At 36.6% G+C, this 24,659-nt stretch overlaps 1 protein-coding gene across 3 annotated transcripts in view; it reads left to right on the plus strand.

The window, feature by feature from the left end:
- The window catches only part of ARHGAP42 (Rho GTPase activating protein 42), a 138,177-nt gene that overhangs the window by 47,018 nt on the left and 66,500 nt on the right, over window positions 1-24,659 (plus strand). For all 3 annotated transcript variants that reach the window (XM_056484960.1, XM_056484950.1, XM_056484942.1), the window contains exon 3: window positions 1,062-1,123. In XM_056484960.1, the coding sequence (XP_056340935.1) occupies window positions 1,062-1,123 (62 nt within the window). The remainder of the gene's footprint in view (window positions 1-1,061; window positions 1,124-24,659) is intronic.

Consider the following 24,659-nt stretch of genomic DNA (forward strand, 5'->3'; position numbering starts at 1 on the left):
GAGTTCCACTAGCATACCATCAGCACTATATGTTGGTTAACTGTGAAGAAATTTTCAATCCTGTTCTTTTGAAAAAATCTGAGTTTTGTTTCCATGGGTTTTTTTTACCTCTTTCAAAATGTCTGAGGTTGCCTCAAGTTTATTGTGAGAAACTGTAGTATTTAGCAATCTGAGTTCAGAGCTTTAAACCACAAAATCTAGCATCCTGTCATTGGTAGCAATTACTGCTAGTTGCATCCAGAGAAAGTAAAAAGAGATAGTTAGCTCTCTTCACATGGTTGTTCTCTGGGATTGTTGCCTGTGGGACTGTGATGCTGGATCTCAGTAACCCCTGTGCCCTTGAGAAAGTAATACAAATGGAAAGGTTTTTCTAGACTGGTTTGTCTTAAGAGTTTTCAGAATGTTTTCCTCTTTTTTGCCCTCTTTTAGGGGTTAATTCTTGTATTATGTTTCCATTGACTCTGCTTCAGCCCTTTGACTTCTATTTGAAAACAGTTTTGAGCAAAGACTCTGTCACAGTTGTAACAGAATTCAAAGCTTATAAATCAATCATCTGTTTGGGTCACCTGAGACCTTGTCCTTGTAAAACATAAAGCCAAAGAGCAGTTAAATCTGAACAGTTGGCATTTCTTCTAAAATGTTGAGTTTCAAATATTTACCCAAATATTTTTCACAAGTCTTACAAATACTTGTTCTCCCACCTTGTTGGGAGAAACTCAATTAATTTCTTTTTGCTCCTAGTATGCTAAAGTGAATTTCATGGATGAAAGTGGAATTTTTCTGTTTTGGGACTGATCTTTCCATGTTTCAGGAAATTCAGTTTGCCATATTCCATTAAAAAATTATTTTTAAAATACATATGACTCTTAAGTCTCAGGTTCTTCTTTTTTTGTTCTTGACATGCTGCCTGCTTCAATCTATCTTGTTTAAGGCTACTGATTACATTGCAGTGTAAGAGCAATATTTTATCACTGTAGCTTTAATCCAGATAATAATCCAAATAGCTTGGTCTTAAAATCTCATTTTAAGCAGAACGTTTTTTTCCTTTGTTTTCCTTTCAGCCCAGTCACTGAAGGAGTTTGCTCGGCTCCTGATTGCTGTTGAAGAGGAGAGAAGACGACTGGTAAGTTTGCTGACAGTAATCTTGCATTGGACCTCTCCTTATGTAAAATAGTACACTTTTTTCTATTCCCCCTGAAGTGATTTTAAAAGAAAAAAATTTTGTGTAGTAGAGGTTATTTGGAATTCTTATGCAAAAGCAGAAATGTACTAGCACAAACTACAGCAATTTTTAATAAACTGTTCGACCAAAGAGTTTTGAATCAATTTTAAAAGACCCAAAATAAGTTTTGAATGCTGTTGTACCCTTCCTTTCCTGCAAAAAGCTTATATTGTAGATTTAGACCTGTATTTATATATAATGAAACACTCTTGAGTATTGTCCAGTAAATGTATGCTAGTAACCCAAGAATATGATAAGTAAGTGATAAGAAGAGAAAGCAATTCATCACCCAAGAGAAAATCTTGTAGAATACATTATGGATCAGACTTGCCAGAATCATCCATTGATATGGTGTCCTTATGCCATTTGAGTCTGCTGTTTGCTTTTATTTTTATATTTCTATTCAAATACAGCTTTGTTAAAGAAGTTTCAAGTGTATTTTTATGCAACTAAAAAAAAAAACATCCAAGCAAGCTCTGAAGCTATTTTTGTCCTTCCTTGGGAGTCAGTCATGACTAAAAGAGTGAGCTAAGAATTAACATCTGTAGGGGGATTTTTAAATATCATAAAAGTTTAACCAGCTCTAATCCATCCAAAGATTATGTCTGTCCTGGTTTTCCTTCCTCTTATGGGTACTTAGAACATTGAGGTAAGGCTTTTATGACTCAGATTGGAACAAATTTATTAATTCAGAAAGAAGTTTATATTAAGTTGTCTTATCCTAAAAGTAAATAGCCATAGAATTTCTCTCCCACTATTTCTGTTTACATAAATATTTTAAAATGGCAAAGTCATAGCATTTATGTAGTATAGTTGCATAGATAATACCACTTAAATGTATAAATGCATTTTTTTGCTTCATGTATAATGCATTTTTTTGCTTCATGTGAAATATTTTTTCCTGGGTAGCTGGAAGAGTGACATGACTGTTCTATACTTACCACCTTAAAAGTTGGTTAGCAGAACACTTATTAATTCCTTAGTTAAACAATGTTTAAATCAAAAGTTTTCCAGTTAAAGTTAAAGATTGTTATGACCTAACTATTAGGAAAAAAAGAAATCAATGAATAGGTGAGGGTTTTATTTTTCAAACTCTAGTATTTCATAATATGTACAAATAATTTCCTATTATTTTCTCTCTTTTTTTTTCCTCCTGTTTTTTTTTTTGTTTTTTTCCTGCTCAGAGGAGTCTACCATTTTCACTTTTGGAGATTTATGGCCTCTCTTTAGTTTATAATTTGATTTTACCATATAATGTTCTTGTGAAAGATGTAGGAAGGCCTTTGGCATAAAAGAAGGAAGAAATGTTAATATAATTAAGTGAAAAATGACCAGTCAGATGGAATGATACATTTTGTTGTGTATCAGTAAGATTTCCATGGGAATGCATGGATTGTATAGCTGAGTGTGGCAGGTTGACCCTGGCTGGATTAGCAGTGTCCACCAAAGCTTCTCTGTCGTTGCCCTCCTCATCTGGGCAGGGGAGAAAAAATGCAAGGGAAGGGTCATGGACCGAGATTAAGGGCTGGGAGAGTTCTCTTGGCAATCACTGTCATGAGCAAAAAACAGATTCGACTTGGGGAAATCTGTTTAATTTAATGACAATCAAATCAGAGTAGGGTAATAAGAAATGAAACCCAAATTTTAAAAAAACTTCTCCTGCCCATCCCTTTCTTCTTTAATCTCAGTTCTTTAATCCCAGTTCTCTACCTCTTCCCTGCCAGTGCCACAGGAGGGCAGGGTATAAAGGCTGCACCTCCCTCTTCCCCATTGGGAGCGCTCCTTAAACTCTTCCCTTGCTCCAGTACTGGTCGCTCCCTCGGGGGACAGTCTCCACAAACTTCTCCAACATGAGTCCTTCCCATGGGCTGCAGTTCTTCATAACCTGCTCCACCATAGATCCTTTCCACAGTATTGAGTCCTTCAGGAACAGGCTGCTCCAGCGTGGGTCCCTTTAGGGTCTTCATGTAGAGGAAAGCTGGTCTTGGTGGGAAATCATTTGTAACCAGCTTTTTGCTCAGTTTGGAATAACCACATTCAGTTGTCCTTCTCTGTCCAGAAAGAGAACATGAGAACATTGAGGACACACAGTTTTCATAGTAGTTATATTTGCATAATAAAAGTTATCAAACTTAAAATTTCTCTAGATCAAAAAAGTTTGAGCTGCCTGTTGGTGGAATTTGTTTAATTATTATTGGAGTAAAAGTATCACCTTTGCCAAAGATGTGGGGTTTTTATTCCCCAGTCTCTTACTGCAGTTTTCTATATGTCATCATAGAATCCAGAGGTCCCTATGAGAAGCAGTGTCCCAAACAGATTGCTAGTCTAAGTTTTTTACTCCACAAACTTGTAATTTGACTGTGGAATCTTCAGAGCACTTTTGCTTGTTTCTGAGGAAGTTTGGAGCATTATGCATACACTTGGATTTCTCTGTTGGAAGCACTTTAAGTCAGACAATTTTCAGCTTAGTGATATTATTAAACAAAGTTCTCAGCTGATGGGAAAGCTTGAGACATGGCATGCAGGCATTTACGAATTTGATTTCCTCCTGCATAAAAAGAGAAAACATGCAAAAGTTATTTTAAAAAAGCTTGTTCTTTTCGACATTTTTACAAGGCTGGAGAAAAACAGCTAGGCAGTGTTGTGGCTGTTTATGGATACACTTCATCATATTACTTTCAACTTTCTTTTAATTCTTGTAGCATGTGATAGTAAAAGGCACTGTTGTATCAGTGAATGCAGATATGGAATGACAGATATGAATTTTACACGCTAGCTAATGGCCTTGTTTCCCTGCCTTGAACTTGATTTTATTAAATTATGAGCATACATCTAAGTGCATTAATCAGATTTTAATATGAAAAATATATATTCATATAATCAGTTGATTTCTCATCTGATGCCTATTAAATTCTTCATAAGTCAAATTATATTTTTGTGAACACAGTGTTGGAGTGCTTGTCCACTGAATGTGTAAATGAATTGTTTCTAAGAGACAAGGAAATAGGGAAATAGCTTGAGAGGTGCTTAGCAAGTCTTCTGTCCTTCCTGCATAAAGAACCAGAAGGAACTTTTTTTTTTTTTTTTTAATTTAGAAGAAGCTAATGAAACAAGACATTATGAACAGTATTATTGGGAAAAACACTGAAGTATGAAGTTAAATGAAACTCTGTATCACATAAATATTCTGTTTTGTAAGGTTTTGTAGCCATTGTTACTGGCAGCAGTAATAATATGCTGATTATTGCAAGTCAGTTTCTTGTATCCTTGTATTTTATTTCTTGATGCTAGAAAATTGACTAGTAGTCAGAAAAACCAGAGGCCATGCGCCACATATTTCCCCTTAAAAAGAAAATAAAGGAAAAAATAACTTGTAAGATACCTTCTTTTATGATATACAGCCTTAGGTTTGATAACTGTCATTTTGTGGTGGTGTTAATTTAGTGTTTCTGCTGGTAAATGGTGCATTAAAAAAACCCCAACCAAACAGCACTATTCTTGGGCTTCACATGTACTGTAAATAGGATAAAAAGTCAGATCCATCCCCACTGCATTTCCAATGACTTCAGCTGCAAGCCATCAGGGATGTTGAATAATGACCTCTATTTCCTAGTGTTTATTAGGGAACAATAGAGATGCTATAATTTAATCCCATGTGAATGTTCAAATCTTTATCAAGGGAACTTACTTAAAACAATTTCCTTCCTCTTCCACTGAATTTGCATTTTTTCTATTAAATAAGTTCTATATGTTTTTTAGATATTCATATTTTATTTATGCTTCCTATTAATTTGATATTGTTAGTGAAATTAATAGCAAACAGAAATGATCTGGGAGTAAAATAAAATGCTACTTCTTTTTTCTTTCATAGGATTATTCTGTGTTGATGTAAGTGTAGATGAACTGGTTCATCCTAGTCCTAGAGATCCCCTATGAGTTTGAAGCATTGAATGTGTTCTCTTGAGTGTTAATGTTATCTTGCTGGAACTCCCTGATTATTTCTGAGAGTTTACTAGATCCAAGACTGAAATAGGCTTTTAATTCTTACATTCCTTGCTATTTTTCCAAGGTTTTTTTTGGTTGTTGGCAGGTGATGAATGGCCCCAGAGCTTTTTCTCTCTGGCATCATGAATCAGTGAGATTCCTGACCAATATTAAATACTCCAGGGGATAGTATAAAAATTCTGAACTGGATAGTTTTGTACTATGCTCAATGAATATTTTTCTTTAGAAAGTCTGCCTTTTTGTATCTAATAATCTTCATGGTTCAGACAGTATCTCATTTTTGTGGAGTTTTTTTTGTATTAACTGTTCTCATTGTGGTTCTGTATTTGCCCTCACACAAGGGGTCTGATGCTATCTGCTTCCAGGGAAAGCATCAAAATATTCCGTTTCAAAAGCTGCACTTGAAGAAAAATAAATGAGCTGTTAAAACCAGCTAACCATGGAATGGTACATAAAATCAGATACTGAAGGGCACAGCATGTTGTTGAGCAAATTAACCTTTTCCCTATAATGCAAAGTGCACTACAGATTCCATCAGAAGAGTAAGCAGTCTCCTATCCACAGGGGCAGCTTATTTCTCAGTTTATACAGGGGAAAAATAACATTGCAAGTATTAGCACCCTGAGACTGCAGAACAAACACCTGACATTTTGTTTTGCATGATGTCTCTCTCAAATTGCAAAAAATAGTGTTTGATGGTGTTTTGATATACTTGGTAACTGATTTCAGTATTTTTCACCTCTCATGAAAGGTTTGGCATTTAAATTAATCTCCTTAGTAGGAGTCTGCTGGGAAAAACACTGAAAGCATATTACTGTAAGTGAAGGAAAACGCCACAAATAAAAGTACTTCTTTGAAGTTACAACTGGTTGTTTCTCTGTTTTTGTTGTTCCTCCTACTCCCTCTCTCCCCACTATGTTTGCTGTTTAATTAAAAACACCTGGGTTTAGCAAGTTTGAGTTTTTTCCTTAAGATGGCTGCACATCCTATTGAGTCATTAAGGTAGTGTGGACTGTGTTGTTAACTTCTTTGGAAAGAGTTTCTTAATTTGTGCATCAGATTACTAATTTGGAAAACCTCTTTGAGATTTCTATTGAAGAAGGAACAGTAATTCAGTATTGAATTTTTAAATATTCTTTAAATAATTATTTTTATCTATGTTAATCAATTTACTTTTTCATCCTTTCTTCCTCCTATTTCATACCAAAACAGACAAAATATTTGCCATTAATTACAGAAAAAATTAATATCTTCAGTAAGGGAAATTCTGCAAGATAGGAAAATACTGATTTTAATTGTTTTGTTAAATTATTTTTTTTTTTAGAAATCTTACTGTCCTCTGACAGTCTAAGTTTTAGAAAATATTGGGAGAATATTGGGAGTCACATGCCTTCATAAATCTTTTGGGAAGGCAAAATTTTGCATAGTGGCTATATGCATCTCTGGCCAGAAAGTATTATGTAGACTATAAAAGATACAGAGAAAGTCAACAAGGAAGGCTTAACACCTAGAAGCTGAGAATGAGAAGAGAAAGGAGATCTCTTTGATTAGCTGTAATTCAAACAAGTTAGAGCAATGTTATTTGGAGGTCTGTGATTCATTAATTGAAATTACATCTTTCAGCACACTTGAACTAGTTCTCAGCAATAGGTTAACACTACAGCCCTTGAAATCAGATTTTTCTTCCTTTTCTTTTCCTTGCTGATACAGTTACTAGTCTTACTTTGTAAGAATAAACCAGAACAAACACTGCAAAATTACTTGGAGAATGTTGTAGAAGTGAGAGTGTAGTCAGTAGCATTGCATGGTTTCTGCTGTGTTTTAACTCTGGAATGACTGGAGGAAATATGCTACAGAGAATTTTATCTAATTAGTATTTTGCAGAACCAGCTTTGTCCCAAATCTCAGTCAGCCTTATGTTCCATCTTCTTTTACTGTCAAAACTGGGAGGTTACTTAGGGGACGTTCAGCAAGACTTAGAAGAATATTTCTGTATTCATATAAATTGCATATCTGTAGATTTGCATATCTTTATCTTTTGATAAAAGATCTTCCCTGTTGTGCTGGTACAAATGTTTGTGTGACTGTGTGGTGAACATAATTGGAGAAGTGATCCAGCTGGAAAAATAATCCCTTTCACACTAACTTTCTATTACTTCCTTCCCATCACTTCAGCACACACAAGGAAAATGAAGACCTTCTGGGCCAGAATTACTATCCAAAAGATAGTAATTTCTTTGATTTAATTGTTAAAAAAGAGATACTAGAACTGTACCTTCATTTCCCTGCAGATGTTATCTGACCATTATAACTCATATATGAAATCAGGAAGTGATTGGCATATTTCTGTCATGCCGACTTCCTAGAGAGCAAATTTGCAACATGATCCTTTGCTGGGTTCTTGTTGAGAGGGAACTCTCCATGCTGCTTTCCCCCTTGCCCTATTTTAGGCTAGAAGGAATCCTGTTTGCTGTCTTTCTCTGCACCACATAAGTATGAAAATACACGTGTTCAGTGGATGTTTCTTAGCATTTCTGCTCAGTTTAAAAAAAACAACAGAGTAATAAAAGTAAACAGTTCATGCTCTGTTATCATTAAGGTAGTTTATCATATAACATCTGTATGTATTTCTGAACTTTTGTCAGATAAAGAACACATACTAAGCCAGACAACTAGGAGATAAAATTGTGGGTGCTATTAATACAGAGCATTAGCTGGCTCTTCCAGTTAACACTGCATCGGCTTCCATAATTGTACACTTAGTACATTCCAAATTTGTTTAAATCTAGTTCTAATTTTACCAATAATTCATGATTTAAAATAATTTCTTCTATTATTTTTTGTGGAAATGAAGGAAAAACAGTAATCCTGGGACATTTGAGTATGATAATTTTTGAAAGATCTAACTGATCTCAATAGAAACCAGATGCAACCAGTCTCTCTCACATCCCTGTAACTGCCATCCTCTGGGATTGAAAATACAGGTCTGTGTTTTTTTTAATTTTGCAGAAGGTACATCTGGAATCCTTGTGATGTGCTGTGACACATGCTGTGACAGAACAATGCTATTAATTCAGAATATGTTCAGAATTTTATGATCATGAAGTCAACAGAGAACCTACTGTTCATGTTTTGCTCTGTATTTCTTAGCAGCTTTTTCCCTACATTTTTCTTTTTCTTTTGAAAATGTGAGTTATTTCCTGTTGATACGAATGTCCAGAGTGCAGAACCATATCATAAGCAAAGCCTTTTGCACCCTGTCCTCTTCAGCTTGGGCCTAGATAATTTCATTGCCTTTAAAACCTACCTGTTGAGGAGGAAAGCAGTTTGACTTTTTAGAGACAGTCTTGGCTGTTTTCCGAGATAGTTGTCATAGAGTTGATTTGTGACAAAGTTTTTTTCTTGTAGTAAACAACTTTGTAAGAGGTGTGAAAATGTAGATCTCCCATGTTGATCTCTGGTGTTGTTTTGACTGGTTAGTTGGGATCAAAGAGGGAGCACTTGTCTGTCTTGATGCAGCTAAGAGGCTGTGAGTGAAAAAGAAGTGTGAGAATAGGATAATTGTTCAAGAGGAAAGGAAAAGGAAACAGAGATAAGGGGATTTATAAGATTCATGTACAGTCCTTTACCATCTTACATAAACAGTGTTCCAAGCCTTAGTAAGAAGGCTTTGGTAATTCAGTGTCCATACAGTATTTGCTCTTCAGTTTTCTGCGGAGAATGCAAATTAAGAGAATCAATTTATTTTTAAAAACAGTATGTGTTGTGGGAGACTAGTGTAATTGTATATTCAAGGTGTGTATTCAAGGTGCATGTCTTTGTATTTGCCTCCAAATGGATATACAATTAGAGAATGGTTTGGGTTGGAAGGGAACTTAAGAGCATGCTCCAACCCCCCTGCTATGGCAGGGAGGCCACCCACAAGACTAGGTTGCTCAAAGCCCCATCCAGCTTTTGACACTTCTAGGGGTGGGACATCTGCAGTTTCTCTGGGCAACATATGCCAATGTCTCACCACCCTCAAATTGAAGAATTTCATCCCTATATTTAATCTAAACCTAGTCTCTTTTACTTTAAAGACATTTCCTCTTGTGTTGTCGCTATCTGTCCTTGTAAAAGGTCTCTCTCCAGCTTTACCTTGCCATATTTTTCAGTGAGAGCATTCAGAAAGAGAGATTGCTTGCTATTCCCAGTTTGGAAGAGTATAATGGAGAGGATATGAAATGCTCTCTTCATTAAAAGTACAAAATGAAGGGTTAGTTGGAAAGCCTCTTCCTGCTTCTCATTTTACAAATCTAATTTTTTCTCAATTCAAATGCTTATTCCTTGCAAGCATTTCACTGCATGTAGTATAGCATTGCATGACAGCATATCCCAAAGTTTTGAGAAGCATTCTGTGAGTAGCATAGCTGGAAGGAATTTATTTTAAAGATGTTTTAGTCTTCACAGAAATGTGGTAGTTGCAGTTTTAGTTTGTAGATTCTCTTGCTTCCACCACAGTCACTAAGTGTCTTTTGAGATGACTGTTGACAGAGAAAAGAGAAAGAAAGATAAATGAGTATTTTAAAGGAACATGAGTTATGGATCAGCCAACCTTATAGCCTTTGAGTTTTATGCATTTATTTTCTGACTACAGAAGGAGGGAATGGAGTTGGTAGTAGAAGAGAATATGTACTGTACCCATTACTAGCTTGTAATCATGTCAGAACATACTGCTACCTGACATGCTACCACTTTCTAAAATTTTAATGGATTTTCCATTTATCTTCAATTCTCCTGAAAGTATGAGAAAAAGTGCTTCATCCCTACAAACTTATTTTTTAATTTTCCGTCATTTAGTCTGATCTCCAGAATGAAACCACTATTTGTTGTTCTTATTTAATGTCCTGGGAAATGTGTTTAAAAACAGGAAACAACACAAGCACTTTATGTACCAAAGGGTGTGTAGAAACAAATATGCCCTTATTTAAACCAAACAAACACCAGCCAAAGCCCCCACCTTTTCAAAAGGAAGCAAAATATTATCCCTTGAGCAATCTGTGTAATCTGCATGGGCTCATAGCTGCGTTACATACAAAGGTGTTTTATATAAGTATTCTCTGTTAGGATGTTGTGTTAATATCTGCAGAACACTTAGGTTGCCTTTATTATACTTTTCAAGTGTCTGCAGAGGCTTCAGTTATTGTTGTTTTGAGAAGCTTTCTTGGATATATCTCCCAGAGGAAGTGCTTTTGCTTTGAGCTAAGACTGAAACAGATAACCAGTTTTGTTCTGTTTTTTTGGCAGCCATGCCAGTTTATTATGTACCCACTTCACAAAACTGACCTGGCTAAAAGCAAAACAAACAAGATATTTACTGGTTATTTTTCAACCACGTTGCGACAGACTGTTGCAGTGTCACAGCAACAAAGTACAGAAGAAGAAGTCAAAAACAGGATGAAGGGGCATTTCAAGATCAGCAAACTGCTTAAGCTAGCATGACCATCAAAATAAATGACTACAAATTTACTTCTTGGTGCAGTATTTGTTGCAGCCCTGCTATTACAAGTAGTTGTGGTCAGGGAAAGAGATTAGTTTTCTAGTGTTAAAAGGAAATTAGAGTAGAAATCTGGAAGCCATGGTGACATGGTCCTGAGAAAAGTTTTGAAGGATGGGGCCACAGAGTCTGGTAGCCTTAAGGATTAAAATATTGTGAGAGCTACTTCTTTGGATAGCTGTTCTTTAGTAAACCTATTTTTCAAACAATATTGAGTTATGTTTTCTTTCTGGGTTAAGTGAGGGTGGCCCATTGGTAAAATCGGTAAAATTTTGGCCTAATTTATTGTCGCGTGACATGTCACGGCATGATCTCCTGGAGTGATGTGAGCTTCCCGCTGAAGTCCCAGTGTCACCATCAGTGACAAGGCGTGCAGGGGGTCGGGCAGTGACCTGAGTCCTGTCCCGTGGCCGGGCAGAGCCGGGAGGTGGCCGCAGCAGGGTTCAGCCCAGGCTGCCCGGCCCGCACCGCTCCTGCGCACCTCCCGTCAGTCCTGGGAGCGCTGCCCCCAGCTGCTGCCAGACTGCACCCAGCATTCCACCCGTGGGGAAAGGCCATTTGCACCAGGGATACTGTCGAGGGGCGGGGAAGCTGCTGGATAGGGCGAGATCTTCCATAATGCCTGCACTGAGGCAAAGGTCCACTCGGTTTCCCTAAAGGGCATCCAGCAGATCCACGGGAGGGGCGACCTCTGCAGCTGAGCCCACTTAGCAACACACAATCCCGGTTTAGTAGTCACAGCTTAAAGAAACCAGGTGTCCTGTTTTAGGGCAAATTTGGGAGAAAACCTCCAAAGGGCACACCCCCAGGAAGCAAACCCAAGTGGCTCCTCCCCCAAACGGTTCAGGAAGAAATTTCCTCAGAGGGAAGTGGAAAAAACTGTTTATTCAACAGGCAAAGCACTGCCCAGCACAAAAATACCAATACCAAAACCTCTTGGTGCTCTGAAGAGATGCCAAGCTCAGAAAGTCTCTCTCCTGTGGTTGTAGTTTGGCTCAATCTGTTCTCAGCCCCTCCGGCCGTGGAAAATGCCACTGCCCAGGCCAGGCCCCGGTGGCCACAGGTGCAAGCTCCTGGTGCTACCCCCAGGTCCCCAGTACAGAGCAGCTTCAAATAATTCCAGGAAAAAAAAAATGAAAAAAACTTTCTGGGGAACTTCTCTGCTTCAGTAGTTAGTCAAAAACTAACTAAAAGCAAAGGGGAGCTCTCTCCACCACAGCGACCCTCCAGGAGACGAAGCGATGGAACTCCTATCTCTGTGTTTTGCAAACAACCGCCTCAGACATTCCACCGCTTCTCCTTCCCTCCCCCCTTTACTCTCAAAGCCAGCCTTAAAGGTGCAAAATTTATTTCTGGGCTAAACAGACAAATGGGGGTACAATTCAACATGACAGAGTCACCCCAGGACACCAGGCTAGCCCTTTCTCTTGCCTAAGCTGCCTCCTACACTGAGATCTTTTCATAAGCTAGATGAGAGCTTTCTAAATTGACTTATTTTATTCGTTGTATTTGTGTGAGAGCAGAAAAAAAAAGACTGAAAATCTGAATCTTATACATTTTGCTCTAAATGTCTTGTCATGGCATGTGTCATGCCATGTCCTGTGTTCCTTTCGTAATTTTCTCTTCTGTTCCAAACATAGTCATTTTGAATTTTCACCACTGACAGCTGTCAGAACCTTTTAATTTATAATTATTCAGCATTCGAGCCTCAAATAACATCTGAACATTCTTCAGTGTGTCAGCTACCAGTAAAACTTTGTATGCCAATAGCATGGAGGAATGGAAACGTTTTCTGTGGATCCTATATCTGTAATGGTTCCCTTACCTCTGAGTAGTTTGCATCTGTGGCTAACTTATGTTTCTTCAGATATCTGAAGTGTTCATACACGTGCTTTTGTTTCCTGAAAGGATACATACTTCCAGTTTCAACATTAACAGTTCCTGGGCATAGTACCATTACAAACAGCTAAGCTGATTTTGGCTTTATGCCTGGATGTGTCCATTCACAAAGTAGTTGTTAAAGCAAAATACTACTTCTAATTACATTAATCTCTTTGAATAGCTAATTTCCTCAGCACCAACTTCTTCCTGTTATTTTTTTAACAGTGCTTTTTGGAGTTTGGTTTTGTTGGTACTGAAGAAATAACAAATAGTAGTATCCAAACTATCAAGAATGTGTCACAGAAGCAAAGCATTGAACTGTCAGACTGCCTTCCTCAGTGTGCAATATAATGCAAAGTGATTCCTAATAGTAACAGACACTAGACCTATTAACCCCACTTGTGCAGTTAATGTCATTGACCCATGAAGACCTACAGTGTCTGTGGAGGTGCAGATTAGTTTTCATACTGGAAGGCAGCACATGATGGTCACAAATAGTGCAGGGCCGGCTGTAAACCAGCACAACTTGGCCTGGCTGTTTGAGTTCTCATCTTCACTAAGAGAAGCAGACAGGTATTATATGACTGCTTACACAGTCACTTAGTCCCCACAGCCACCACTAAGCCACAGATAAGGCATTTTTGCTTCACACAGAAGTGATTGCATTGATTGCTGAAAAAGTGGATCAATACTTAACACCTGTTTCAGTTTGAACTGCTCACCTTCTCAAGCTCTCACTCTGATTTGAAACTTTTATTTCTTTGTCTGGGAAGTGTGACTGCTGCTTACATCATCTAGCTAAGAAGAGACAATCATCTGACAGGAAGAATTTGGGAGAGAATTTAGGCTGAATGTCAGGAAAACTTCCTCATGATGAGCTGCATTGTGAAATACGTTGCCAAAGAAAATAGACTTTACCAAGGAAGATGTCTAAGGCACAAACTGAGATTAGGCTAAGTGTTGAAAAAAGTAATATAGAAACAGAGTAGGCATTTTATATTGCTCTGTGACCATACATTCCTCTTAACCTGGAGCTTGGTTAATCAGACTGTCGTTAAGTATCATTCAGTAAGTTATTTCAAGGTTGCCCATCATGGTAATGGGCTAAGAGTGTGCTGTATTTCTCAAAACTTTCCACACTCTTTTTCATGGTAGAGATTATAGGGGAAATGGGAAGCAGGCAAAAGTTGGACAACATCTAACAAATCTGCTTTTCTGGTTGAATTTAAGAATATCATCACCCATTATATTTGTCCCAAGAGCATTTTGTGCAAAGCTCTAAATAGATTGATTTCAGTATTTAGGAGCCTAAATTTCTGTGGAGAGTTCTGTAGCTGGCCATTTTTATTGCTTGTTTATTTGAAGAAAATCAAAGCCACTATGTCAAATATAACCATTTATGGCAATTTGAAAGAAATATTGATACTCTCTGACAGATTCTGCAGTATGAAAAATTTAAAAGAGAATCCTGGCGTCAGTACAAATTCATGCCCATATCTTGGCTTCCTTGTTGAGTTAGCCATTTGCTTTTTTTTATGTCTCAGTGCTAAACTTCCATTTTGTTTATTTGTTTGTTTCAAACTTCAGATTTTGAGGTGTTTGTTCTTGCTTCTGACTCGGAAGTTGTTGCTTATGACATCCAGGCAGTCAAACTCTTGATCTCTTAAGAAGTCTTCCACTAAAGAGCAGCTTGTCTATCTGCTTCAATGTGTCCTACTTCGGTCTAGGAAGAAGGAACCTGCACTCTGACTTTCTGTGTTATTAAGGAAAGAATATTTAAAGGCAGTTTCAGGAATTTTGACAAATGAAGCTTTTCAACATAAATGTTGTGATGAGTCTGGCAGTTCAACATCCCTTAAGGAATAATCTGCACTAATTAAATAACATCGGTTTTACTTTTCATGGAAAGTTAGAAAGTTCTTACTTTGATTAGTTAAATGTTTATTTATTCTTTTATTGATTTCCAACTTTCCCTTCACATCCTGATGGACCTCACAAGGAGGCCTGTTCAAGGTGCAATCACTCCACTGCACACTGGAGAAGTTTTGTTGACATCTGCACAGTGAGGGAAACAGGCCTGGCCACAAAATTAACAGATCAGGATTTGGGAAAGCAAAGACACAAAGTAATAAACACACGGAACTGATCTGGGGTAGCTGTTAAATAGGTCTAACAGTTAAGATGTCTCGGAAGGTTTAAAATAAGCTTTTTGTAGAGTAAAGCTTTTTGCTTGTTTGCTAGGATTTATCTTAATCAGATAATTTCTGTAATTGTTAATGCATTAAAAAAACAAGTTAAAAAAGCCACACAGCTCTCCACAAAAACAGAGATTCCTGCACTTCTGCGCTTCATAAATTGAAGATTCCCCTCTATAGAAGAAGATTTGGTTTTGTTCTGTTTACTCATTCTTCATGGGAAAAATTGTTCCATGTGATAAACGTTTAAAAAGGTAAGGATACTTGTATTATCCTAAAATACCACATTTACCAGAGTACTCAAAAGAATATTAAAAATGTTGTGAAGTGTGGTATACTTGAATTCTGGATCAGTTTTTGTCTTAATTAGTTCTGTTCCAATTATGCTGTTTCCTGTGTTTATGTAGCCATTTCCCACTTGATAATATGTAATGTAAATATTCAAGCTGAGAAATTTTTTTGTTTGTTTGGAAAGCCATAAAGGGGGGTAAAACCAGAAAAATTTTCTTCTGCTGCCTATCTGAAACTACATTCTCGAGCTCTTTTCCTTTCAGTGTGATTTGAACTCTCAGCCTAGTCAAGAGACACACACTGTTTGTATTAATGTTAGTGATAAAAAGATAAATGCCAGACTTGCAAGTACACTAAGGAACTGTTTTTCCTTCTGTGTGGCTGTGTTTGTGGTTGCTTTATCTTTTACAGTTTTTGTTGAGTTACAGTCCATGAAGTAAGCTGTAAAATGAACTGGTGTCTCTTACTGGATGATTAGCTACCTACCATGACCATATCAACTGCTGATTTATATCTTCTAATATTTTCAGGGGGTTGCTAAAGGAAAAAGGGGCAAAATCTCCAAGTCATTGTTTTGGGGTTTTTTTGTGGGTTTTTGTTCATTCGTTCTTGGTTATTTTGGGGTTTTTTTCCCTTTCATTTATCACCAGGTAGGGTTTTTTCCTCCAAAAGGAGGAAACCTCTAGCTTCAGTCTTCTTTATAATTGTGCATATATCAGGAAATGGTAAATGCATTTCTTAATATTTTATAAAATGTTCCCATCTATATAGGAAATTTGCTGATGCAACTTAGCAGCAAGTCTAAGAGACAGGAGAGTCTATGGGAGAGAAGGGGCAGAAGGGGCACATAACAGTTTCCAGCTCAAGTTGTTAGTACCAATAGTGACTGAAACCCCACAAAGCTCTTGCCCACTGAAGGAAAAACAGGAATATGGCACACAGAGAAATCAAGTCTTTGAAGTGTGTCCTTGTGCAATGAAAGAGTAGGTGGTATTTGTAGTCTTTGTTGTGTGAAAGGATTTTGAGGGAAAAGAAAGCACTGGCATATCCTCAAAAGAAATGAAAGCACAGGAAGGGATACAATAATGGAGCCACGGTGCAGTGAATTTGTCCCAATATATTATTTTCTAGCAGGCTTTTACAATAAATTACAAGGTATAAAGGTCACTTTCCTTTTTAACTTACAGGCCACTGTTTTCTCTTAATCCATTAAAAATTCTTATAAGGGCAAGATGTGAGTACTTTTTCACATAAATGAAAAATACTGGAGCACACGCTTTGACATACAGTGCTTCTGCATTTGAATTTTACCTTACAGTCATCAAGGCATGTAGTGTGTGGGTACTCATAAGCAGCCAGGTTCTCTGTAGCATTTACCCACTGCTCCTGCTCTCTTGGGAGGTTGCTGGGTGTCATTGTGCTCAGTGCCTGCTCAGGAAAATGTTTTTGGTAATGGCTAACATTGCATTAGAGTTAGTCAGTCTACTTAAACCCACACATCAAGGAAGAGAGTGAAGAAGAACCAGCTGATGCCTTTTGGCTTCTAATTTCTGAGCACACTAAAGATGAGGCACTTCTTATGACATTGTCTTAGGACTTCAATTGTCAATACCTAGAACAGAAATTTTTAAAAATATATTCATGTGAGAGTTTTCTAGTGGATCAAAACATTTTAGAATCTGATTGTAAATGTATTTTACCTTCATGTTGGCCAAGTTTTTTCATTTTTCAAGTGATCTCTTTCTTCTGTGATTAAATCTAATAGTATTGGAGTCTGTCCTCCCAATTTATCAGATTTAAACATCTTGCCCTTCTTTTTGACACTGACTCTTTGTAGCTGAGCTGAACGAGTGATGACAAGTGCTTCAGTAGGCACTGCTCAGGTACATTTGGTATTTTCATAATGAATTCAGGTGTCCCAGTTTTGGTTTTAGTTTTGAATGCTAGGAATCTTGACTTCTGCTTTTTGCCTTTAGCACACAGTGGGAGCCATGTTATTTACAAGAAGGGCAGTCCATGCTGTATGAACCCTCCAGCTGTTAAAGATGATTAAATCATGGAGTTAGGACTGTAGCTTGTCATGTTTGTTGAAAACTCAGTGTTTAGAACTGTGCTATAATGAAAATTTCTTAAAATTTATCTAGGCACCCTATTTTAGAGGTGCAGCTGTGGCCTGAAAACATGAATGAAAGATTTCTTAATAAAGGTAATGGTTACAGGAATTTAGTTCACAATTCTGTTGATCAAGTTACTTGAGGTATGACATTCTTTGTTTTCAGATTGGTTCAGTGGTGCTGTCAGTAGTAAAATCTAAATATTTTATGCTTCCAGTAGTAAAATATTTTATGCTGTCACTAAGGTAGTAATCCTCTCAATACCAGCAGAGTTTTCTGAGCAACCTTGAATAATTCTGATACTTTCCTGCACATAACCACTACATCAACACCTTAAATTTTGCTCAGAAGCTAACAGGGTAAAAAAGGATTTGAGCATTAATACTCCTTGCATAATTCTGTCAGCTTTCACATACCATCTCGCAGAGCACATTGCAGAGCCTTGCTAGGAGTTGAGAAGGTCTGAGTAGTCACTGTGAGCTCCACAGTTAGTTGTTAGAGAAGGATGACATCCTAGGCTTCACTATCAGGGTGATACAGGCATGATTCAGTACAAGTTTATTCCTCTGTTGCTGTTGAAGTACCGGGAGCAGCAGTTGGACCAGCAGGCTGGGACTGGCTTGTGCAGACACTGTTAGTAATACAGCAAAGTACTTTTCCTTGCATGCACTTCAGCAAAACAAATTTCAAGCAGCACTTCCCTCCAAACTTTTATTGCTAATAAGGGCCCTTTATTCAAATCCATTTCTTGGCAAGGTACATTGTGAGAGGAATGAAATCAATTTTGTTAAAAGTTACTGTGGGAGGGCAGGAGCTGCATTGTTAAGCCCATGTCTGGACAATTCCCTTGGTACCATTCTTTGCATCTTAATTTCCCCATGAAGCCTAATTTACAACATGCCAGTATTTACATCTTTATTCAGTACTTGTAATACTTGATACAGAGTTTGACATTTGGAATAGAGTCTTGACATATGAGAAGAGCTGTGGAATTACTTTTGTTATTTTATTCAGGCTACCAAAGGGAAGGGCAGAAGTTAAAATTTAAAATTAATAATTTTCATATGATATTAATGTTTCAATTTTTACCCTTACCATGTCAAATACGTTATAAAGAATAACTTTTCTGAGTTTGTTTGGGCCCCTTTTGTACATGGATGTTTCATCAGGGGACTGTCCAATGTTTCAATGAACACAGGACTCCTTTGCCATTTTCTATGCTGTGAGTGAGAGATGACAGACAAGTTACATGCTTGCTCTGAATGCTTTAAAATCTAAGATCTGATTTCCTTCGATTTAATACATGCAACTAGTGTGTGTTTATTAATGGTCATAAAACTAGCCACCCCTCTTAATAATTCAGCTGGGTTTTTTTGTCTTGATGCTGACCTCTGGCATTCAGTTTCTTGAGACTATTATGAAATACTAGCACACTCTCTTTTTTCTCTTATCATCTGCTGTTTTTCATTTCTCTATTTCCACGTTTGTCGTGTGAATACTTTGTGTTGCTTTTCCAGAAGGCTGTTTGCATTTACATTGGTAATATGTGTGGATCATAGCATCTAAAAGTATTGCAATTTTTTATGCAATCTCTTATTTTTAAAAGGTGCTATAAATATAAATTTTTGGTGTGATTATTTTATTTTAAAAAGAATATATTTTAAAGATCTGGTAAAAATTTTAAGACATTTTGAAGGTTGCCATCACATGGTTTTCCTATCGTAATCTAAGTTTATAAAAGTCTGCTAAATGTGATGGTAGCGGGAAAAGATACTGTTCGGTCTTACTTGGGTAAAATAATTGAGGTATTTAACTTGTTTCTTCATTCATCTACCTAAAGAAAATTAAATATAGCAGTCTTTTGAAATTTGAATTAAAACAAAGAATTATGAGAAAAGAGAATCCCTGAATTTTTATGTGGAGAATATATGTGGAATATGACTGTTTTCAGTAATCTGTTTTTTTCTTAAGCCTTTGTTTTGTGCATCTTGAGGATGCAAACCAGAATTAACATAAAGGTCTGTGTAGCAATTTTACTTCAGCAGTTCCCAATGCTTGAAAGACATCTAATATTCCTCCTCAAACAAATCTGCTTTCTGAAGGCAGACACCATTGCACTATAGGCTGTAAATAATTTTTAAGGCTATCTATAAAATGTATTAGACATCTCATTGCCTCTATGTGTTATCAGGGGTAGTTTTTTCACTGGGTATGTGGCAGGTTTGTAGCCTCTGACTTTACTCCTACTTGGAGTGATTGATAACATAGGTCTGCTGCACTTTCTTAACTCAGCAGGAAAATTTGAGCATCAGCTTTTAAAATGTAAGGGAAATTTGGTTTGCCAAACCAAACCACTTAGTGGAGGATGATTATAAATGCAATATCTGTCCACGTACAAATGGCAGGAATTCAGTAGCTTCTTCTTGGTGCTGTTTAAAGTAGTGCTTGAAGCATTAGTGGTCCAACAGTGCCCAAGAATCTTGTGTTTATGACCAAAACAGATTGGCATACAAACATTAAAACTTAACTGCTGTAAAATAACAACAGTTCTGGGAGTTAAAATATAATGATATTTTCTCTTCATAAGGCAAGAAAGATGTATTAAACCTACTGCAAATTTTCAAATGGGGAATGTAAAACAGATGGAATGAATATTTATCTTTTCCCTCCAGAGAAATCACAGACAATGAATACATTAGGTGAACAAGATAATTAAAAGGAAGTAGCATTAAAAAGAAGTATTAAACGAATGTGTTGATAATATACTTTATCTAAACATGCCAAGCACCATTTTTGCATCTTTAAAAACTTTTAATGTATGGAAATCTTGTTGCAATCTTTACTTTCTTTTGCCTGCAATGATAAGTTCAGTCATAAATAACCTACTTTATTATGCAAAACAAGAACTATTGAGACACATTTGAAACTTGCTGCTGTAAATTCATGGTGCAAGTATTTGCATCTGAGTTTGTTTTTACCCTTCCTTACATATCTTGTCACTCACTGAGCAATATCTACAAAGTCCAGTCTTGCAGTCTATTGAGAATTGTTTCTTATGGTTGCAGTTCATGAAGAGATGAACAAACTAAGAAAAATAATTGTAAAGTGCTTAAAGTAATTTGTAAGACATGCTGCATTTTGTATAGTTCCATTAAATATTTGTTCCCTTGGGAATTTCTGGTGTGTTTCTATAAGATGTTGCCAGTGGGTAGCATAAAATGGTTCTGGAGCAGCACTGAGTGACTAGAGTCAGATGGTAGGAACTTTTGTTTTCTGGTGATCCAGTTTTTTCTGTTGGTTTCCATGCTCAGCTTCAGTGAGCTCCCTGTGTGAGCCCTGTATCTGTCAGACACCAATTTAGCTGCCACATTCTGGAGTCAGCTGGTGAATCTGGAGTCCTAATACCTGTGAATGACAGAAAGTGTGAGTAGTGGAGGCAGCATGCTGCCAGGGTATGGAGTGCACAGTGGTTATTTCTGAGGCTGAGTGACGTCCCCTCTGCAAGAGAACGTGATATGCAATGACCTATTTGGAGTTTGACAGAAAAAATAGCCTAGATCAGATGAGAAGTTTTACTCACATACCTGTTTCAGCACTGCATGTGTAATCAGTTGGTGATAAATGTAATAACTATGCTAGAAATTAATACAGGTGTAAAAATATTACTTCATATTGGATTAGACTAAGCTGTATTTTGTATGATTTAATATAATAAAACCTAACTCATGTGATCCCTATTTAGCATGATGATAGAGTTAAATTTTGACTCTTTTTTTCTTTTAACTTTGAAGCAAGTGATTTGTTACACAATTTCTTTGGTTATAGTGCCTTGTTAATTTATTCTTCATCTATTTGGGAGTATGACTACATTTGTAGTTCATCTGTTTGGTTACATTAGAACTGCCATAAAGCTTTGTAAGTGTAACTTTAGACTGTGAAGTTAATGTGACAGTAACCTTTACAAAATCCTGTAATGTCTGTAATGTTTTTGCTGTCTTTGTTGAATTCAGCTGCTTTCTGCTGAATGAAAAGCAAATCTTGCCCAGTCCCAGAATTCTTTGGTTTATCACAGAAAACTTTAAATGGGTTTGCAATATCTTTGAGGGAAAGCAGACTTCCGTGACTTCAGACACCAGTGGCCCAGGTGTTCATTTGCTTTCTTTTGGGAGCTTCTAAATACTATTGTATTAAGCCTTCATACATCTACACAGAATTACTTTCTTGGAAGCAGATTAGGAAACCTGAGTTTGATTGCAGACAACCTCGCAATTTCATGATGTGATGTATCTTCTATGAATGGATCACAGTGTCCTTATTTCTCCACATTGATGGGGAAGGAAAGCTTATGTGGCTGTATCAAGTCCAGAGACCATGGTTATCTAATGTTGAGTGACTGAGTTAATTGCCCAGTAAGACCTTGAGACTTTGTGTTGGTGTTGTTAGTTGAAATGATAATGCCGTCTGTCAGATCTTGTTGGCAGTGCATGAACTCATTTATTAAGGGACACCTGGAGCTCCAGATTTTGTGTGGTAGCTGTTACTTGAACTCCAGAATACATTTTCTCTTTCTCTATTGTCGTAATGCCACTAATTAGAGTTAATACTTCTCTGTAGATGGAAAATGTATCAGGACCTCTACCATGTAACTGCAAAGTCAAGGTGCACAAGGCTCTGAAGATTGGCTCAGTTGGTCAGAGCTTGGTGCTGATACCACCAGGGTTGTGGGTTCAGTCCGTGGATGGGCCATTCTCTTAAGATTTGGACTTGATGATCCTTGTGGCTCCCTTCTGATTCAGAGTATCAGTGATCTGAAATTATGTTTGCAATGTTTAAAATATTATATGTACATACCATATTTTTATATGTATATTTATACCACATATAAATGTGTACTTTTAAAAATATCAGTTATGTTTAAAAAGCAGATTGTAGATCTGAGTCATAGTCTTCATGAAGACTGACTTTTTTGAAGGCTGCTTTTTTAACTGCTTGTTCTGTAATCAGTAAAAAGGAAAAAGTTCCTGAGGACACCTAACACCTGAAATTCTTCAGTGGTTCTTCAGAAGAGTTCTGTTTTTCCTCCAATGTTTTGTGAGGACTCCTTAAGGAGACTGGCCTTTTTGTGTCAAAGGCAGCCTTTGTGCATATTCTCTTGTGTAATTTTTTATTATATTAACAGTTCAGGTTTGACACTACAGTAATATATTTTTAAACAAAAACTATGCAATATAGAAAATCAAAGTTAACTTGAAAACACTTGAGAAAAATCAGATCTAGTGAAAAGCATTGCTGCCCGTGACAGGGCATGATGATCTTTAAGGTCCCTTCCAACCCAAGCCACTCTTTGATTCATATTTATAACTACTCACAGCCTTGACTAGCATGTGATTTTTAAGCATCCCCTTTTGACAGTGTATTAATGACACTTGATACAACTTTGGGTTTTGGTAAGAAGCTGAATGTTGCATTACACATTGTACATGGAAGTGTCCAGCCTATGTTATTAATCATCTGTAGTTAAAACTTTGTGATCTTCTCAACCACCTTTAACATCAGCTTTACCTTAAGTGACAGTGGTAGTGATATTATTAGGAAATTAAAACAAGCTTGGATACTGTTTGATGTCATCTTTTTTCTTTTTTCTTTTTGTAAAGGTGAAAGGTATTAAGATAAACTTCAAGTATATTATTTGTTTTTAAGTATGTGATTTGTTTGTCTTTTTTTTTCTGTACAAAGCTGTAAAAATATTTGTCTAGCTAAGGTCAAGTAGCTACAGGCATTGAAATTCACAATATTAACTTTATGTAATATTTACACTTTTTAACTTCTAAAACAGAAACTGTGCACTTAAACACATGACTAGTGTTTTATCATGGCATGTTTATATTCTTTGTAGCATGCAATTTGATACATAAGTTATACAAAAGCCTGGTTGTCTGTATTTGGTCTCAACTGTTGTATTTGAAGTTGCATTGATTAGGAGCTGTTGATACAGGCTTCAGACTGAAAGAAGAGATATTTTGTTCAGATGTTAGTAATTGTTAGAAACTTAAAATTTAAAATTAAATTATATAATTTTGTCTAGTAGAGAAATATTTTTCTAAATTAGAAATGCATTACTGTGCATATATTAGCTATGAGATTTTTGCCCCCTTGGAATGAATTTAATTTGTGTTTTCTAGAAGTCTTATGCTGACATGAAAAAAGTTAGTATTTATCAATATTCAGAATTTGTGAGTCCTTCAGTATTTCAGGGAAATGAGTTCTGTTTACCATGTTCTAGTGTGGTCATTCTGTGTTGCCATGAAAAGCAGATTTTGGAACAAAAAATGTTTTTCCAAGATACACTATATGAACCCAAAAGTTTTTCATAGCTAAAGTGTTTTGCTGTCATTCAGATAAGTTTAATATAATTCCTAATTCTGTTACTGCAAGCGTGCCTCACTTAACTTGTTGCTGTCTTCTTCTGGCAATTGGCAAATCTGTTAACTCAGTTCTTTCTGTGACCTACCTAGTCCTTATCCCTACGAATGAAAATACAAAGCTTAGAAGGTATTGACTGTTCTTGTGACTGTGGTTCAATTCTGTAGACAATAAGGTGAAGATAAAAGTCTATCAAACAATTCAGGGCTTAGAATTTCTGTCTGTATTATTAGCATTTAAAAATTAATTAGCAGCTGCATTGATGTTTTTAGGTAAAATTCAGTTTATATCCACTGATTCTACCAAAGCAGAATTATAGATTGCCTTGGGTTGGAAAGGCAGTGTCATCATCCAACTCCAACTCTCTGCCATGAGCCGGAACACCTTCCACTAGACCAGGTTACTCAGAGCTCCATCCAGCCTGGCCTTGCACACTTCCAGGGATGGGGCATCCACAGTTTCTTCTCTGGGCAACCTGTGCAGGTGTCTCAACACCCTCACAATAAAGGATTTCATTCTAAACCTATCCTCTTTCCATGTAAATCTTTATCTACCCTCTTTCAGTTAAAGAAGAATGCTGCATGTCATGCTGCATGGCTGTATATCATTTGCTCTCCCAAATTCATAAAAATCAGAAAACTAATTGGAAAACTCATTAAAAAAATGATGTCTACTTGAATGTAAGAAAATCTCAAAATGGAAATGTTCAAATATGTTTGTAAAAATTTATTCTTCCCTTCCTAATACTATATAATAATTATGATTCTCTTAATGTTTTTCGTTCTAATTATTGAAAGTTTTAGTAAAAAAAGAAAAGCTTAAAAAATTTCTAGCTCAAAATGTCTTCAAGAATAGATGTGGAGTTTCTCTGTGATGTACAAAAACCACAGTTTAATCTCAGTATTGGTGCATAAATTCAATTTCACAGCTAACTTCTGGAGGGATGGAGGGTAAGTTGGAAAAGTGGATGATCATTAGTCAAAAATGACAAC

The sequence above is a fragment of the Oenanthe melanoleuca genome, chromosome 1 (genome assembly GCF_029582105.1).
Source record: "Oenanthe melanoleuca isolate GR-GAL-2019-014 chromosome 1, OMel1.0, whole genome shotgun sequence".
Lineage (NCBI taxonomy): Eukaryota > Metazoa > Chordata > Aves > Passeriformes > Muscicapidae > Oenanthe > Oenanthe melanoleuca.